Source organism: Manis pentadactyla, chromosome 1, assembly GCF_030020395.1.
Source record: "Manis pentadactyla isolate mManPen7 chromosome 1, mManPen7.hap1, whole genome shotgun sequence".
Lineage (NCBI taxonomy): Eukaryota > Metazoa > Chordata > Mammalia > Pholidota > Manidae > Manis > Manis pentadactyla.
In genome coordinates, this window is record NC_080019.1 from 177,760,663 (window position 1) to 177,781,331 (window position 20,669).

At 37.7% G+C, this 20,669-nt stretch overlaps 1 protein-coding gene across 2 annotated transcripts in view; it reads left to right on the forward strand.

The window, feature by feature from the left end:
- The window catches only part of SLC49A4 (solute carrier family 49 member 4), an 89,930-nt gene that overhangs the window by 9,017 nt on the left and 60,244 nt on the right, over window positions 1-20,669 (forward strand). For both annotated transcript variants that reach the window (XM_036883491.2, XM_036883492.2), the window contains exons 2-3: window positions 47-140; window positions 18,707-18,972. In XM_036883491.2, coding sequence (XP_036739386.1) covers window positions 47-140; window positions 18,707-18,972 — 360 coding nt within the window. The remainder of the gene's footprint in view (window positions 1-46; window positions 141-18,706; window positions 18,973-20,669) is intronic.

Genomic DNA, 20,669 nt, shown 5'->3' on the forward strand with positions numbered 1-20,669 from the left:
TGAAGAGGAAATAACAAATAATCCAGATGTTTTTGTTTCCTTTTAGGTCTTCGGGTAACTGTGCTTCTGACTTCCTTCCTTATGGTTTTGGGAACTGGTCTAAGATGCATACCTATATCAGACTTAATGCTTAAAAGAAGGTAAATCTTATAAATAACTTTTTAACCCACATTTTCCTTTCATTATAAGTATATTATTTATTTTTGGTTATAAGCTTTTAATAAACAGTTCCATTTTTAAGAAGATCTGTAGAGTGTCATATTTATAGTAACATTTATTTTTTCTCCCTACATGATGATTAATTCAGTGGACATTTATTTGTTGTCTTATGGAAGATACTCTATTAGTTGTCATATAAATAAAAAAAGAACAAGTTAGTCTTCATGCTATCCAGGAGCTGTAATAACCATGGGAAGATAAGATATAAGGGAAGAATAATTTGGTTAATGCCATAGAAGAGTATAAAATTGCCCTGACAGAATGAGAGTTTTGCCTGAGAATATCAAAGAGTTCATGAAGGAGGTAATAATTAAGCTAAGCAGAAGGATGAGTAGAATTTTGATAACTATACCTAAGGAAAAAAATATTCCAGGGTAGAGGAATAGCAGAAATGAAGATATGGAGGCAGGTAAGCATAGGCCTCTTCTGAGATGGGTGGGTAGCTTCATTTGCGTACAACAGCATTTGTGCACCTGGGATCCATGGATTTATTTTCAAGAGGTGCAGGGTATATGAAATTTTTAAGTTTTTATTTTCTTTTTGGTTATAATACTAACAATTATTTACCAGTAATAAACCTGTAATTAAAAGACATTTTTATTAACCAAAACATCAATTTCTTAAATTAGTGTTTCTCAAACTGGGGTTGTTGGATGTGACCTTGAAATCCATTGAGAAATGTTTTCCCTTTCAAAAGGACCCATAAATTGCTCAAATTTGGGAGACACTGGTCTACAGCAAAGTTATAAGAACAGGATGTAAACAGATGAGTTTAGAAAAGGATATCCGGATTATGAAGGATCTTGGTGCCATCCTGTAGAACTGTATTTTCCTCAGTGGACAGTTGGGAGCCACTTAGGTTCTTAATCAGAGTAGCAATAGGATCAGACCTATGTTAGGTAAACTACCAATTGGAGGTATGTAGGATTGATTACAGAGGGTAGGGGACCAGGAAAGATGCAGAGAGAGCCCAAACTGGAGTCATTTTATTATTGCTGTTTGCTTATTCATTTATTAGTTCATCCATTTAGCAAAATTCACTGAGCTGCTTTTCTGTGCCAAGCTCTATTCTGGGCATGGGCAGTACAACAGAGAACACACTAGACACAGCTCTGCTTCTTGTAGTTTTCAGTCCATTTGGGCAGACTGGCAATAAACTAGATAAATCAGTAAATGTATATTATGTGCTGTGGTAAAAAAGTAAAATAGGAAAGAAGGATTTGAAATGTCAGGGGAAGGATGGTGAAATTTCAGAAAGGATGACCAAAAATCCTTACTGGGGAGATAACTTTTTGAGGTAAAAACCAGAAGGAATGAGTGGGAGATGCATTATGGAAGGGACAAATTCCAGGCAGAACAGCAAATGTAAAAGAGTGGGAAGAGCACACCTGGCAGGGTGAGAGTGAGACTTCATGGGAAGAATGGCAGGAAATGAGACCAGCTCAGCTATGGGGCAGTAGTGGGAGTGTGAGACAAGGTCCTTTAAGACCTTCAGCTTTTTCTCAGCTAGGAAACCATTGATAGTTTTGAGCTGAGGGTAACCATGGTCTCAGGTCCTTTACTGAGAATAGTCTTAAGGGCAGGAGTAAGCAGACCAACTAGGGAACCAGTGCAATAGACCAGGTGAAAGATGATGCTGGCTTGGGCCATAGTGGTGGCAGTGGTGGCAGTGAGAAGTCAAAGTCTGATAATGTTTTGAAGGATTTGCTGATGGGTTGGCCAAGGGGAATAAGAAAAAGAATGGAGTCCAGAGTAACTCCTTGCCCTGGGAAGTTGTGGGAATGGAAAGAGTGGCGCAAATGTGAGAGAGAACATGAGAGAAAGAAATGGGATGCGATGTGATTGCGATTTCACTCTAGAGACTCTGCAATTGATGAGTCCATTCACAGAGACAGGGGACATAGGAGGAGCAAAGAATGGATTTTAGGGGCAAGATGTTGAGTTTTATTTGGAACAGAATTTTTCCATTTCAAAATAAATGCTATTCATTTTCAGTTCTTCAAAATATACTACACTTTCCAGAAAATGTGGAGTACAGGTGTTTCATATTTTAAAAGAAAGATAAGAAAATCACTCTGGTTCCTGTGCAAAGTTAGTCTTCATTTCCCATCCTGCTGAGTGAGGTTTTAACAAATGAGTTTCATTATTGTGTTTGAGATGTTTGTTATTTTTCAAACATAAAATTGCATTTCTTTTTTTTTGAGCATCCACAGTGTTAAGTACAAATTTTAGTATAAGCTTAACTACAACAGTGCATTCTTTTAAAAAGCCTATTAATACTTTTGTCAGCTTTTCTTCTGTTTTGGGCCTATCCATAATATTATTTCTCACTAGTATTATTTCTCTTTATATTCTTTCCCATTATAAAATTCTAGGAATAATAAAGAGTTGACACTCTGTTTTGATAGAGAAGGTGGTATGAAAAAGAAATAGAGCTCTTAAAGAAATGTAAACAAAGATAGGAAAGAGATGAAGAAGAGATAAAATAAAGAATTCAGAGCAATTGAATCTTTCATGGAAGGAGTATATAAATTGAATTTTCAACACTTGTGTGTTCATCTATAAAGAATATAGGACTATTATCTCCTTGAAATGAAACTTCACTTTATGTCCATACAGTAGTTCTTTTAAGCAGTACTATTAACAGTGCATATGTACTGTTAAAATGAAAATGGTACAATTGAAATATGTATTTCTGACCAGTAGCTTCAATAAATCACCACTTTCAAGCTTCAGTCTCCAACTGACACTCAGCAGGAAGGGATAAAGATCTTTAAGGTGTATCTGGACAGCACTGAAACAAGTATTTAGCAGTCTCTGTCTTTGTGTGCCTCCTTTACTTGGAGCTTTTTGAGCTTCTGATCTAGCCTTCTAGAATAGTGTCCCTGCACCCTTGGCTTCCTGTATTTTAGCTTCTGTAAGTCTCAAGACATTAGAATAGCATCTTCTGATGAACCGTTTCATCAATCAAAACTATATATTTTTTTATCAAGGTATCGTTGATACACAATCTTATGCTCAGGTTTCACATGAGCAACATTGTGGTTACTACATTCCCCCTATTATCAAGTCCCCACCACATACCCCATTACAGTCACTGTCCATCAGCATAGTAAGATGCTATGGAGTCACTACTTGTCTTCTCTGTGCTGTACTTCCTTCCCCGTGCCCCCCCACCCCCAATATTATGTGTGCTAATCATAATGCCCCTTAATCCCCTTATCTCTCCCTTCCCACCCACCCTCCCCAGTCCCTTTTCCTTTGGTAACTGTTAGTGCATTCTTGGGTTCTGTGAGTCTGCTGCTGTTTTGTTCCTTCCGTTTTTGCTTTGTTGTTATACTTCACAGATGAGTGAAATCATTTGGTACTTGTCTTTCTCCACCTGGCTTATTTCACTGAGCATAATACCCTCTAGCTCCATCCATGTTGTTGCAAATGGTAGGATTTGTTTTCTTCTTATGGCTGAATAATATTCCATCAAAACTATTCTTAATATTTTCCTAATGGTGTTATACTTATGTATAGAATCAGTATTTCATTCATCTGCATGGTACCAATGAAAATTCAGGAAAAATTAGTTTTCCACCTTTTTAAAAATTAACATCATAGATAAATAAGGAACTTAGAATAATGAATATAAACATTGCTTCTGTGATCAGGTAGCAAATAAAAAAATAGAGATGTCATTGCTCTATAGCACTGGATGGCATTACTCTGTAGTGTGAAATATGATACTGTATGCCCAATAAATAATTTAAAGATTTCTGGAAGGTGAACTTATAGTCAATAAGTTATAACTGTTTTTAGTCATAGGTGTATCCAGTGGTTCCCATAACGCATGCTGTCTTTCGATTCAGGGTAATTTTCATTAATATTAGTAATAGGTAATATTTACAAACGAGTTAGTTAAATAGTATGGTTCTAGTAAGCATAGATTTTCTAAATACATATTCCATTGTGAGATGCTTTGCAGCTGTCAAAATTACATTTAAAATGACCATACCAGAAAAGATGAATCATTTAGTAAATGGTTTTGTGACAACTGCTTAGCTATCTGGGGAAAAAATGAAGAAGAACCTTCAATCCCTGCCTTACCACTTAAGTAAATTTCAGTTGGATCAAAATTTAAATGTAAAAAATGAACTATAAAACCTTCATAAGAGTGTATATCAATGATACCTTAAAAAAATGAACCATAAAAATATTAGAAAATGAGCCTAGTTGCTTTTTAGTAATCTCAAAACAGGAAAGACCTTCCAACTAAGACACTAATCTCAGAAGCCATAAAGAAAAGCTTAATACATTTGACTACATAAAAATATAGACTGTGTGATTAAATAGACTATAAAACAAAGTCAAAAGACAAGTTAAAAACTGGGAAATATTTGAAACAATAAGACAAATGGGTTAATTTCCTAGTTGAAAATAATTCTTTCAAATTTGAAAAGAGGCAACTCAGTAGGAAAATGAGTGACAGATATGAACAAGTAATTTCAGCAGTTGAAATACAGGTGACAAACTGAAAATGCCTGTGAATAAAATGAAAGTTCCTGTGGCCAAGATTCTCACCTGGCCCTGGTTGGCTAGCTCATTGCACACCTGTGGGCCATACGTTGCTATTGACTCTATATAAAGAGCTCTGCCCAGTGCTCTGGGCGACACGGTGGCACAGCTATAAGGCTGCCGGAGAGCAGAGCAGAGGCTGGAGTTGTGGCAGTGCCAAGGGCAGAGACTGGGACGGCTGTGCAGGCAGAGAGGCCCAGAGGATGGCTGTGCAGGCAAGAGATGCCCAGAGAACAGTTGTGCCAGGTAGAGAGGCCCAGAGGCAGAGACCGGCTTGCTGCATGCAGACTCGCTCTGAGTCAATGGGATTTTAGTGATTGATCTGCCACTGTGGAAATAAAGTTGGTTATAACTCTTTCACCCCAAGAACATTCTACTGTCATTTCTTTGGTCACATTGAATCCATAGTGAACTTCTCTGGGGCTGAAACCCATTGGCAAGACAATGCCCAATTTTCCAACATAATTAAAGACATGAAAATTAAAGTAAGTAGATGTCTGTTCATTGGCAAAGATGAAAAGGTGTAGGATAAAACCAGCAGTGTTGATGCGAGTAGTTGGAGCATCCTCTTTGGAGGGCATTTTGGCAGTATTTATCATAGTCAAAATTCACATGCCCGTTCACCCAGTGGGTGCACTTCTAGAAAATTAGCCAATACAAAAATCTGTACCAGGTGCAAGGACTACCATGTTCGTGCAGCTCTGCTTGTAGTAGCAGAAGGCTGAATGTAATCCAGTGTCTTCATTAGAGGACCGGTTGTGCTAATGTATGTGACGGAATGTATGCAGTTGTGAGAACAGTCAAAAGTTCTGTAAGTGCTAATATGGATGTATCTCCAAGATACATTGTTGAGGTCTACAAAAAGGCAAAGTTTACATATTATGTATCATGTTTAGTATGTTTCTAGTTTAAAAAGTGGGAGGGATATGTATGTCAACATTTGATAAGGACTATTTCTGAGAGAAGCTATTACTACTGGTTGTTTCAGGGGAGGAGGCCTAGGGAACTAGAAGTCTAGGGTGGAAAGGAGATTTGCTTTTTTGCCTCCATGTATTCATGCAACCTCCTGTTCCCATGCAGACAATATATTTATCCTTCCTTGAAGTTGAAAACCCATTGTCCTGTCCAATTACTGCATCCAAATCAAAATCCCGAATTTCTAGGTTCGTCAGGTCTTTGTTACTCCTTGGGAGTAACTCCATTAAGTGTTCATTGTGGCTTTTAGCTTTGCCCTCTGGAAGGCTTTTTTTTTGTCAGCGACCATACCTGAAGTGAATGTTGGGTGGCTCTGCTCTTCTTGGGGGCAGTACAACGTTTGACTTTTACTTTGTGCTGTTGCTGATTTGGGGACTTGAGGATTGCTTTAGGGATCAAGCAATCTTAAACTTTCTGTAAAACTGTTTTGTAGTGTCTTTGGAAATACACTTCCCTCAAGCATCTAGTAGACTTGCTCTATTTACATCCAGTAGGTTCATGTAAATGTAGCCACACCCAGAGATTTTACTTCTGGTTATAGTTTTTAAAACAGCTGAATCTCCTTAACTAGCTTTTGTGCTCAGCCCATCCCTTTTCCCTCAGCTTAGTGTTAGCTGCCTTGATGCCATCTGAAAGAAAGTAGGCCTGGGTAAGAAAATAATGCCATTAATCTGATCTCTGCTGCTAAACAGGCTCAGAAGGACATTTTATTTCCTGCTATTGAGGTACAGAAGCAAATTGAAGCTTCAAATTCCTGGCTTCCCATTAAATTTAGATTATAGGCCTCAGGCAGAGAGAACCTCTTTTAGCAGAACTCTTGTCCCTTCTGTGCTTGTAAATCAGCTAGCACTGCCTGACTTTATATCTCTTACAGTATCATCCTAAAGGCAGCCAGGAGCAGGAAACAGTAACATTATGATTTTTTCCAACTAGTTACAGGTTATCACAAGCAATGGTTTTGCTATGTCTCACAAGTCACCTGCCTTTTCAGCACACAGCCTACTTCTAATTCAGTGCCAAACATATTGTGTCTTGTGAGCGCAGCACCCCAATTCTGGAGTTGATTTCTCAATTAAGGAATAGGTTAAGCCATTATAATGAGGAGAGCCCAAAATATAATGGCTCTAATAAGATAGTGTTTTTCTTTCTTATTTGAGTTGGCAGGTGGGCCAGGGCAGGGAGGCAGCTCTGTTCTACAAGGGATCTCAGTTTCCTCTATCTTGTTGCTCCCCAGGGAGACAACCTTGGCAGTACAGTCCTAGGCAGTTCACCGGCACTGTAGTTATATTTCATCGCACATGGAAAGGAAGGGGAACACCAGGGAGAGCATTTCATCCCCATAGAGGTGAACTTGAAGTCTTCCCACTGTAATCTCATTGATCCAAACTTAGTAACATGGCTCTCTGCAAGGGGTACTTAGAAATGTAGCACCCCAGCAAAAATGTGGGGTGCTCTGTAGCTAAAAGGAAAATAGAATGGACACTGGGGGATAGTTAATTGTCTCTACCACAGGAAAACTGGCTATGTATTTGGGAGGAAAAGATAATTTTAGATCCTCACTTCATACCATGAATCAAAATAAACTCAGGTGAACTAAACAGTTAAATATTTAGCTGTAAAACAATATGTGGGAATATTTATATGATCTCTGTATGGGAAAGTTTTTTTTTCTAAGCATGAAAAACAAAGGAAAAGAGAAAAATTGATCGGTCTGACTGCTTGTAAATTTTTAATGTTATGCTTCAGAAAAAATAAACTAATGGGAAAAAATATTTATCAAAGTAAGAGCAATAACAGGTAAATAGTGTAGATAAATATATAAAACACTTATTTAAAATAAGAAAAATTGTAATAAGCCAGTGGAAAAAAAGACCAGTAGTCAAAAAAGAAATGCAATTAAAACAAGGAAATGCCTTTGGCCTTACCAAATGTACTAGGCAGAATTATGCATCCATCCCCAAAACATAGCCATATTCTAATCTCTGGAACCTGTGTATATGTTAAGTTCCATAGCTAAGCAAATCTGTAGTTGCAGGTGGAATTAAGTTTGCTGATCTGCTGACCTTAAAATACAGAGATAATCCTGGGTTATCTAGGGGGACCAAGGTAATCACAAAAGTTCTTAAAAGAGAGACACAAGAGGAAATCAGAGATGCAGTTAGCTTTGGAGACAGAGGAAGGAGGCCATGAAGGAATGCAGGTAGCCACCAAGAATGGGAGAAGGCAAGGAAACAGATTCTTCTGTAGAGCCCGTAGAAAGGAATAAAGTCATGCTGACACTTGATTTTAGCCCAGGGAGACCTGTGTTAAACCTCTCATTTACAGAACTGTAAGATAAGAAATTTGTGTTTTAAAACTATTAAGTTTGTGATAATTTATTAGAAGGGCAGTAGAAAACTAGTGCACCAAGATATTTGTGTGTGTGTCTGTTTTTAAAATAGTGGTATTCCGTGCTGGTGAGGCAGTAGTGGCAGCCTCTACCGATAGGAATGTAAGCTACTATAAACCCTTCTGAAAAACAATTTGGGAATATGTTTCATTAAGCCTAAAATGTTCATATGGTCTTTGACTTATTGACCCTAAAGAAATGACTTAGAAAGTGACAAATATTTACATACACAGATTGTCACAACAGTATTATTAATAATAGCAAATAAGTAGCAAACATTAGAAAAATGGTTAAATGACGTTTTGTACATCTGTATAATACACTGTCATAGAGCCATTAACAATAATTATTATAAAGAATAATGAAAAAATGCTATGATAGACTATAAAGTTAAAATGATCTGTAATTACCTATGCTTACATATTGATTGAGAGATGCATTAGAAAAAACTGAAAGAAAAAAAATGAAAAATCAAAATATTAGTAGTGGTTGTCTGAGTTATTGAGTTACTGGATTTATGGTTTTTTTTTTCTTTCTAGATACTCTTTTATGCTATGAGTATATGTACTTTTAAATTAAGAGGACAAAATAAAAGTTATGAGACAAAATGGGGGAAGGTAGACATCTCCCAGACCAGAGCTAAGTCCATTTTTCCCCTGTACCATGCTGAGAGATTATTGCATTTGGCCTTAATAAAAACCTCGTAAGATAAAGTACCTTTGGAGAAATTGAAACAGAAAAGAATAAGTGGTTCACCAAAGATTATGTGGTTAATAAATTTAGCTAAGAGTAGAAGCTGAGTTTTCTGATACCTAATCTCATACTCTTTTCACTGTTTTTTATGTACTTTGTATAACTGGTACTTGATGATTTATTATTATAAGCTTCTTTAGGGCCAAGACTATTAATACTCATCCTTATATTCCCTTTAGTGTCTAGCTGCTGGTGTTCTGACCACAGTAGATATTCAATAGATATTTTTAATTGAATCATAATTGGCCAAAGTTATTAAAGGATACAAAAGTGAATTCGATTTTCATAAAAGAAAACTGAGGCATGGGGTGGGGAGAAGATGGAAGAGTAGGAAGGCAAGGCAGAAACCTCCTCCCACACACACACCAAGGAAGCACCTACAGCAACTACAGCTAAGCTTGAAGATGACTTGAAGACTGCAGAACAGGCCACCTACACCTGGTGAAGAAGAGAAGACCACACAGAGAGGGGTAAAGTGACAGAGCTGTGATCGAGCAAGAACTAAGCCCTTCCTCCATCCCAGCCCACAGTGGGGAGGAAGAGGAATAGAACAAGGAAGGGAGGGGATAGGCCCTCAGGAACTGTGCACACCTGGCCCTGGAGATACGTTCTGGGGACATGAGTCCACATTGCACTGGGTTCTGGTGATTAGTGGGGCACCAGGGAGAGTTGGAGCACTCTGAGAGGCTGAGACTCTAGCTTCTTGCAGAGGAAGGCATGCTCTGCCTTTTATTCAGCATAATACTGAAGGTCCTACCATGGCAGTCAGACAAGATAAAGAGATAAAAGGTGTCCAAGTTGGTAAGGAAGAAGTTAAAAACTGTCACTATTTGCAGATGACATGATATTATACATAGAAAACCCTGAAGACTCCACCAAAAAACTAGAATAACTGGATTCAGCAAAGTTGCAAGATCAAAGTTAATACACAGAAATCTGTTGCATTCCTATGTACTAACAGCATACTAGCAGAAAGAGAAATCAGGAAAACAATTCCATTTACAATTGCATCGAACAGAATAAAATATCTAGGAATAGATCTAACCAAGGAGGTAAAAGACTTGTACTCCAAAAACTACAGGACACTCATGAGAGAAATTAAAGAAGACACAAATAAATGGAAATATATCCCTTGCTCATTGATAGGAAGAATAAATATTGTCAAAATGGCCATCCTTCCCAGAGCAATTTACAGATTCAATGCAGTCCCTATCAAAATGCCAAGAGCATTTTTCAACAAACTAGAGCAAATAATCCTAAAATTCATTTGGAAACCACAAAAGACCCCAAATAGCCAAAGCCATCCTGAAAAAGATAAACATAGCTGGGGGGGAATTATGTTCCCTTGCTGTATTACAAAGCCACAGTAATCAAAACAGTATGGTACCAGCATAAGAACAGATCCACAGATCAATGGAACAGAATAGAGAGCACAGAGATAAAACCACTTATTTTTGGTCAATTAATATATGATAAAGTAGCCATGAAAATACAATGGGAAAAAGACAGTCTATTCAATAACTGGTGTTGGGAAAACTGGACAGCTGCATGCAAGAGAATGAATCTGGATTATTGTCTAACCCCATACACAAAAGTAAACTAGAAATGGATAAAGACCTGAATATAAGTCATGAAACTATAAAACTCTTAGAAGAAAACATAGGCAAAAATCTCTTAAACATAAGTATGAGCAATTTTTCCTGGACACATCCGCTCAGGCAAGAGAAGAAAAAAAGAACAAGTGGGACTATATCAAACTAAAAAGTTTCTGTACAGCAAAGGACACCATCAACAGAAGAAAAAGGCAACCTACAATATGGGAGAGTATATCCGTAAACAATTTTTCCGACAAGGGGTTAACATCCAAAATATATAAAGAACTCACACACTTCAATGCCCCAAAAACAAATAACCTGATTAAAAAATGGTTGGAGTAGCTAAACAGACATTTCTCCAAAGAAGAAATACAGATAGCCAACAGGCACATGAAAAGATGCTCCACATCACTAATTATCAGGGAAATGCAGATCAAAAGCACAATGAGATATCATCTCACACTAGTTAGAATGGCCACTATCCTAAAAACAAGAAATAAGTGTTGGCAAGGATATGGAGAAATGTTGCCCTACACTGTTGGTGGGAATCTTAATTGGTGCAGCCACTGTGGAAAGGAGTATGGAGGTTCCTCAAAAACCTAAAAATAGAAATACCATAGAACCCAGTAATCCCACTTCTAGTAATTTACCCAAAGAAAACAAAGTCCCTGATTTGAAAAGATGTATGTGATAAAGAGAATGATAAAGAGAAATCAGGAAAACAATTCCATTTACAATTGCATCAAACAGAATAAAATGCTTAGGAATAGATAAAATAACCCTATTCTATCACCACATTATTTGCAATAGCCAAGTTATGGAAGCAACCTAAGTGTCCATCAGAATGAATGGATAAAGAAGAGATGGTATATATACACAATGGAATATTATTCAGCCATAAAAAAAGAGAAAGAAATCTTGCCATTTGCAACAACATGGATGGATCTAGAGGGTATTATTCTCAGTGAAATAAGTCAGGTGGAGAACAATAAATACCATATAATTTCACTTATTTGTGGAATCTAAAAACAAAACAAAATGAACAAAATAGCGGTAGACTCATAGACACTGAGAAGTGACTGGTGGTTACCATGGGGGAGGGGAGTGGGTGGGTGGGTGGGAAGGGTAAGGAGGATAAAAGCGCACAAAAATTCTCACTCATAATGTAAGTTGATCATGGGGAACATCTTCCTATGTTGGCAGATAGTAGCTGCACTAATTGGGGTGAGGATTTAATAATCCGGGTAACTGTTGAAACTATATTATATTGAAATTGTTGTATATTTGAAATGAATTTAACATTGTATATCAATGATACTTCAATTAATAAAGGACAAAAGACAAACTAGCAAAAATAAATACAATATAAAAGTAAAGAAAACTGAGGCTATGATAATATGTCTTTAGAATGTTCATCCCTTTCCACCATCAGCTCTCTTTCTTCCTTCCTAACTTCCTTCTCCCTGTAATTAACTCATAACATCTCTGACCTTTTTTATTTCCCTGTCTTTTCTTCGACTAAGTAAAGGAAAAGTTTTCTAGCACTTTTGCCATATTCAATATGCAGGAAATCCTATAACACATGAGTTTACTCTGATGCAGGATGATTAGGAATTGGGAAGAAAGTCTGTGAACCATTGAGTCTTAGAGGTTAAGTATTTTTATGGATTTTCAGATTAAAAATACATAGAATTTAAGTTAAGGATGCTGGACCTCTACTGATTCTCTCCTGTTACCTCCAGTGCTAGCCATAATGAACTAAAGGTTTATAAAGTACGTCTGTGCCGCAAATAAAAATACGTCTTTGAATCTGGGATCCTTAACAATCAGTGATTTTTATTATAACCATTATTAACAGAAAACCTTAAGAATGAGATGCTGTGGAAGAAAAGAGAGATTTGTGGGCTGATGAAAGCAGTTCTAATTTTGATTTCTAATCCTTGCTTAGCCACGAACTAGTTAGATGACTTCGGGGCTCCCTCCAGTACTTTTTGGAGAAAGGAAAGTTGTAAAATTGTATGTGTTAATTAAATGTATTATTATCCTCTCTGTAACTCAATTTTTCTATCTGTAAAATTAGGAGGGTGGGTTATCTAGGTGAGGTTTGAAGTCTCTTCCAGCCATAAAAATTCTAATTCAAAAACATTCTAACTAGAAAATAATTTAGGAATCATAGGTATTTGTCCCAGGATGTCAGAAAGTAGATTAGGATACCAGAGTATCATTAAATACAAGCTAAAATGTCAAGTACATTAAAAAAATGTGAACTCTGAGTGTTCAGTCGGAACTTTAGCTGTTGACGTTTGTTTGGAAAGCTATAGTATATTGAATAATACAGAAAGGAATGCAGCTGTGCATGAATGCCATGCCATGTGCCACCCAGGTCTCAGCCTCTCTTGTGGGCGGGGGAACTGATTGAGGACTGAAGGTGCATAGGCCAAGGGCAGGGCTTTATGAGGCTTCCTTAGGCCCCCTGGGCCTACCAGAAACCTCAGCAATGCTGACACTACTGGGCAGCACCCTGTCTGCCTAGTTTGTACCATCCAGTTCTGTTGAAGTTGGGGAAACACCCAGATCTTTTCATCCTTTCTGCCAGCCTGCTAGGGAAATTGCCTTATCTCTCATCCATTCTTCTACCTCGCCTGTGAGGAATGGGACAGACTAGGCCTTAGAAGTAGGCAGAAGCTAGGTAAGGAGGAAAAGAGGAAAAGGAAACAAGATCTGAGGGAGAAAGGAAGAAAAGGGAGTTGGAAGGGGGGTGAGGGACAAGAAGAGGGATTAATTAAGGAATCAATGGGGTGAAGAAGGAGAGCAACACACCTGTTCCTTGCACATCTGTCTCAGCTTGGCCTGCAAAGGGCAGGAGGCTTGCAGTCCCCTAACTGAATATATACAGACCCTCCTCAGGTGTGAAGTGTCAGGTGAGGAAGCAAGTCAGGCCCCTTGAATTAACTAGTGAACTTCTGGAGAGCTTCTTTCTACTACAGAGTTATTACCCAGTTTTGTCTCAAAATTACCTACTCACACTCCTAACCTCCGCTCACCCTTCCAAGTCCACCGTGCTTGAGACAGTAATAAAGAGTATGTCTTATTTTTACCACCCCGTGTCTTTTTTAAAAAGCTTCATTTCTAGAATATTTGTTAATCACCTTGGTTTTTATATTGCTGAATGTAAGCTTTTTAAATTTATAAATGGAACTGATGTGATGTGTGTGTTTAGGTAACTGAGAGTTTTAAAAGGCAGTTTAGTCGTGTTTTTCACCAACCCCATTTCCCTGTGTTTGAATCAGTCCATGCATTCTTAGAGTGTATCTGCACTACCTTAACACTTTGTGAGGCACTGGGGAATTTAGAAGCCATGGTCCTCACCTGCAAGGAGCTTAACTGTTACTTGCAAGATAAAACTGAAGCATGAAATGATGACACAGAAAAATGAACATTAAATTATGTGATTTACTTCACTGAAGATTGTCAATCACTCCTCTTTTGTTTTTCTGTTATTTTTAACAGTCAGTCCAGATCAGTAAGTATTAATTTCTGAGTGCTTAGAAAGCATTAGAACAATCATTACAAGTTGCATCTGTCTTTCAATATGTGAAGTAAAAATCACCCAACTTTTTACTTTCACATTGCCAAGTTTATATACCTAATTTTTGTTCTGGCATTTGTTTCTAACTACTAGAATGAATAGTCTAAACCCAAATTTCCATCACTTCACACCAGTCAGAATGGATACTATCCAAAAGACAAGAAATAAAAAGTGTTGGTGAGGATGTGGATAAAAGGGAACCCTCTATACTGTTGGTGGGAATATAAATTAGTCCAACCACTGTTTAGAGCAGTATGGAGGTTCCTCAAAAAACTAAAAATAGAAATACTATATGACCCAGTTATTCTACTTCTGGGAATTTACCCAAAGAAGACAAAGTCACTGATTTTAAAAGATACTCACTCCTATGTTTATTGATGCATTATTTACAATAACCAAGATTTGGAAGCAACCTAAATGTCCATCAATTAGATGAATGGATAAATAATATGTGGTATACATATACAATGAAGTATTAGCCATAAAAAGGAAGGAAATCTTGCCATTTGCCATAGATGGACCTAGAGGGCATTATGCTAAGTGAAATAAGCCAGGCAGAGGAAGACAACTACCGTATAATTTCACTCATATGTGGAATCTAAAAAACAAAACAAATAGACTAGGAGACACAGAGAAAAAACTGGTGGTTGCCATGAGGGATGAAGGTGAAATAGGTGAAGGGGATGAAGAGGCACAAAATTGCAATTATAACACAGATCAGTCAAGGGACAGCATAGGGAATATAGTCAATAACATTGTAGTATCTTTGTATGTTGACAGGCAGTAACTACACTTACTGGGGTGAGCATTTAATAATTCAGATACCTGCCAAATTACTACATTGTACATCTGAAACAAATATAATGTATATCAATTATACTTCAATTTTTAAAAAGTTGAATAAAAAGAAAACATTTTTAACTCAAATTTCCATTTCCTTATAAGCCTGCCTTCCATCCTCAACATGCTACTGAAATGGCTTTTACTTGGATCACAAATGACTTCCTTGTTACCGAATTCAGTGGTTACAGTTCAGTTACCAAAACATTTTTCTGTTTGATTTAACACCATTGCCCGCTCACTCTCATCTTCTCAAAACCCTTCTCTCCTTAGTTCCTATGACCCCAGTCTTTCCTCTTCAATTTTTTTCCTGCCCCTCTAGTTGCTCCTTCCCAATTGTTCTAGATTCCTGTTCCCCTAGTTAAAAAAAGGTGGTGTTTTCCAGTGCTTGTCCCCCACCCCCAATGTGTATCTTTTAGCTCAGATCTCTCTCCTTAGCTTCTGATTTTTAACCCCTTACTGTACATTTTTACAGTTATGGGTGGCCCCTCCTTCCCCCAGTATCCAGTCATTCACCTACCATATCTATTGTATGGCTATGAACAGTTTTCCAAACCATCCCTTCCTTTGTATCCCCACTCCTTGCCAGTACTGCCAAAGGGTCCTGTCCTGGACTCCATGCCTGAAAGTATCCCACTCTGGCTTTCCTTCAGCTTTGCAATTTCCTGTGGGCTGAGGAGTCTGTAGGGCCAAGGAGATGTGCCCGCCTTGTCCATCTCCTCCTAGATACACAAGACTCCACAAATCTCTGCAACAGGCTTCTTTTCCAAGGCTGTTCCTCCAAGAGTGGACTACATCCCTGATGTGTACTCCCTTGGCCCAAAAGGTAGCTATGGGGCAGCTGTTGGGAAGGCAGTAGATGGAGCTTCGAAGCTTGAATGGAGTTGGACCTCAGGTCCACATGCACACATGCTGTGATGCTGAAGACCAGAGCCAGAGGTCAGAAGAGAAGGAGGACGTGCAAGGACCTGCACTGGAATAATTATTACCTTATTTTTCTTTATATTCCTGGTACAGTGCTGGTAGGTGATAACTTCAGCTATTCTTAGGGATTCTTAAGGGCAAGGGCCTTAGCCTTTTAATTTTATATTCCTGCCTGTCACAATGCTTACCCAACACACACTGAACACTTAGTACATTTTTGTTGAAGGAGTTAACACAGCTTGTATTGAACAATTAATAATTATTTCATCTCCTTTATTGTCATTTTAAGTAGTTTATTATAGTATTTGTATGATTTTATGATGTCTTATGACCAACATTTTTCCAGAAAAACATACCTCTAATTTTGCATTATCATGAAATGGGAAAACTGAATTTCATATGTAAAATGGATATTTATTTCTAAATAGATTTTTACAAAGTAATTTCATAAAATAGCCTGAATTAAGTGAAAGAAAACAGTGTCAAACAAACATTAAAATCTTGATTTTACAGATAGTGCTATGTCATGGTTACCAGGACAATGGTGCTTATAAGCTGTTGTGTTAATAACTGCCAAGTCCTGAGGGACTCTGGGTATAAGCCTGAGAGGGAGCAAGGCTAAATTCTGGAGAACTTAAAGATACTGGGAAGATCAAGAACTGGCTTTCCCTGCCAGGTTCTCCGTGAATTCAGAGGTTTACCCTAAGATCCTGTGGGTCCCTTTTTTCTTACTGAGCTCATTTGTGAGGAATATGTTTGTATATGATGACTTTTAATACAAAAAGCACATAGTTATTTAAATGAGAATAATTTTTAAACACCAAATCTGCATGTTTTAATTCCTAAGGTGATCTTTCACTATGATTTTTCATGTTTTTTGTTTCCCCCCACACCCCACCCCCAAGTTCAGTAACTTTTTAGACCTGGAGCCTATCTGAAATGTCCTGCTATGGATACTACGTTGGCATGTGTATCATGTTATAGTGAGAAACAGTCTGAGCTGAGAGTTGAGTACATTATCACAAGCTCAAGGTTCTGTGGCTCTTATGATTGCTGCTTGGAAAATAGTCTATTCATGATTCCACTGAGAGGTAACAAAGATTTAAACCATGGCAATAATCTGAGTTTTATACCTGAACTCTCAGATTCATACTGTTTTATCAGTGTTTTGTTTTGTTGTTAGATGGGTCTTCCATCTCTCTACTCTTAACATTTTCAGGCATAATAAAATGTATTCATTCCAGCCCTTCTCCTTCTAAATGAGATGAGATGTTTCAGGAACACCTCATTAAAGGTATTAAATATCAAAGCAGTTACCTTGATGAGCCATCGTGTGCTGTCCACTTGTTGTGCCATCCCCAGTCAAGAATAAAACCACCTAATGATATTGTTTCAAGAATATTTCTATGATGAAATTGCTGTATGACAGCTTGGGACCCACTGGCTTGTGGAGTAGATCTGGTTTCATAAGCAGTTTAAATTATTTTAGTTATCCAGAAAATAGTTCCTCTTTCACAAAAAGATTTTTAAACGTCTCCAGTTTTCTTAATTTAGGAATATTAATGATGCTTAAAGCTATTTTGCCTTCAACTGATTTTTCCAACATTTACAAAGATTTGAGCAGACCTAATTCACATATCTCACTTCCTACTCACTTATGCTTCTGCATTGAGGCTTTGCCTCTTCCCTTATGCCTGTTTATTTCCTTCTGCATTCAAAGAACTTTTTCTAAGTAGCTGAAGGTGGCAGTTGTTAAAAAGAGGATTTGACACCTCACATGGTGATTAAAAAGCAGAGCAAGCAGGGAGGAGAGTGGCATTATGTATTCACATATACTGTCTCTTCCCTTTCTTCTACCTCCAAAGCAGAAGAGGTCGACTTGCCTCCCTTTCCTGTTTGCTTTTTGGACTTCTGACTTTTTTTCTTCTTCAAGGGTACCCTTGAATGTAAATACATATGTATATGAGGTGGAGGAAGCAATGGGGGGAAAAGGTTTGGCCAAAAAGGTACAGGATAGAGCACTAAATAGAATATTTGAGAAAATATGAGCAAGAGAACAAATGAAGTGAAAGCAATAAACTACTCTTCACCAACCCTTGCAATTAAAGTCATAGAGTATTAGAACTGGCAGGGACCTGGTGATCCTATGATTGCAGTACCTTAACCTGAAAGATGTTCAATAAATGAATATTGAATTAATCTTATTTTTTGAGAGAAGAAATGGCATCCCACAAAGATATATTACCCAGGACCATTCAAGTAATTTGTTGCAGAGCTGGGCCAGAACCCAGGTCTTCCCATTCCTTGACCAATTCCTTTTCCATTAGAAGATACCATAATGTCTATTTTCTTTTAGTATGTCCATCATCTGGCACAGAGTAGGCATTAAATGTATAATTTGTATGGCTGGTGGCACTTTCTAGGTCTGTTTACTAGGAACTATATTAGAAAGAGTATGGATTTTGGAGTCAGACTTGGATCTAAATCTCCTCTTTGCCTGTTAGCCCTTACTTGGGCAAGTTTCTTAGTCTTCCTAAACCAAGTCTTTAACATCTCAGTTAATGGGGATAACAGTAGCTCTACATAGTGTCATTATAACAAATGAAGCAAGGTTATTGGAAGTACTGTTTGGTACATGGCACAAATCAGAGGCTTTGCTAAATATTTATGAAATGAATAGGGTAACAGTATATTTGCTGCACCTCATAGAGAGAATGTACTTCACCTTTCAGGTGTGTCAGTATTCTTTTTAGATACGTATACTTGTTGCCTAGTTAAACTGCTATTTGGCTAACTTCTCTTTGTCTAGAAAATGCCCGCTGCAACCACCTCACAGCCTTTTAATTCTTTTAATTCCAGACTAATCCATGGAGGACAGCTGTTAAATGGATTGGCAGGTCCAACTGTAATGAATGCAGCTCCATTCCTCTCTACAACGTGGTTTTCTGCAGATGAACGGGCCACTGCCACAGCCATTGCATCAATGCTCAGTTACCTTGGTGGAGCATGTGCATTTTTAGTTGGGCCACTTGTTGTTCCAGCTCCCAATGGGACATCACCTCTTCTTGCTTCAGAGAGTAGCAGGGCTCACATTAAAGATCTCATAGAGACTGTATTATATGCAGGTATTTTGAAGTTTATTTTATTTCTGTTATACTTTGCTTTTATCTTAGTCATCTTCACTCCATTTTTTGTGGACCAGATCTCTTAAGAAATCCTTTAGAGGAGTGTACATATGCATTTGTGTGCTTTCCTTGTCATATAGTGTGGAGAGGCCTATTTAAAACATCCTTTTGAGGAGGTTAAGTTTAAAATGTATTATTGCTGCATGGAAGGTTATTTCTTAATTTTACTCCTCCCATCCATTTGCAATTAATCACTGTGTGACACATTGTCTAGTGTCTTTTCTAGATATTTTATCAGTATATAAAACTAAATTTGATCAACAGAAAGATGTTTGTTAAGCACCTACTGGTAAGTGTTAAGACCAGTTTCCCCACTATTGACCATATTCTCTGATCTTAAAACCTAAGTCATCCATGATTTATACTTCTCTTCATTTCCTTTGCTCTGTGTATTTTGTCTATTAACCAGGGATGTTGACCTTTCCAAAACATTCTCTTGATCCTTTCTCTTAATTTCTAGAATCAAGCCCTAGTCCACGCTACATTTATGGTCTCCTACAGATTAATTTAAATATATCCCCTTTCCCCATATGCTTATTTTTTTATTTCCTTCTGCGTTCAGAAAACTGCTCTAAGTTTTTACTATATGCCAAATACTGTGTTAAGCATAGGAATTGGTAAGATCATTGGTGAGACACTTACAATGCAAATAGACATACAGAGCTTGGGAGGCCTTACTTGCCTGGGTTTGGAGAGAAGAGAAGTTGGGTCAGGAAAGGTTTCACTAAGCATGCATTAACTAAGCAAAGTTAACACTTTTATAGGAATTCAGTGAGTGTTCAAGTGAGTTAGGTTATTCTGTATAAAAGCAAACAGTAACCGCAAAGGCAGAGAAGGTATGAAAGGGCTCAATATGTTCACAGAACCACACATAATTTGGCATGGCTACAGTGGTGTAAGTGTGCTTGTTTGGACATAGGAAGCAAGTGGCAGAAAATGAGTCTGGAAAGAAAAGGGGTCAGATTATGATGAATTGTGTGTTCATTTATTCACTTATTAATCTAACAAATATAGTTTGAGTTCCTATGTATCTGTCACTGTTGTAAGCACTGAGGTAGACATATTTCCTGCCCTCACAGAACTTACAGTGTCCCAAAGGAACAGACAGGTAAACAAATAGTTGTAAAACCGAGTGGTAAGTGCTGTAACTGAAGGCCTACAGTTGCTCCTGATTGCTCAGAAGAGGAGCACCTAACCAGATTTTGGAGGTCAGATAGTAAGTACTTCCTGAAGATGCAGCATCTAAGTTGGAACCTGAGAGATGAGAGAGAGTTAGCCAAATGCAGTGGGCAGGAAGAAGACTATATTAGAGGGAGAAAGTCATGAAGGAAAAGCCCATTAAGAGGCAAGAGCCTTGGACATTCATGCAACTGAAAACCCAGAGTGGCTTAGATCTGGTGAGAGTAGTGACAGATGAAGCTAGCCAGGTCCTGCAAGACTTCTAATCAGGGCTAAAGGGTTTGAAGTTCATTACATTGTACGCACAGGCCACACTCTGAAGAATTTTGCACTAGAGAATTATATGATGAGATTTACATTTCAAATATGGTTTAAAGAGAATAAAAGCAAAAGCAGAGGCAGTGGCATATATAAAGCATTTAACTCTCCTGTAGACTCCTTTTAAAGAAAAAAAAAAG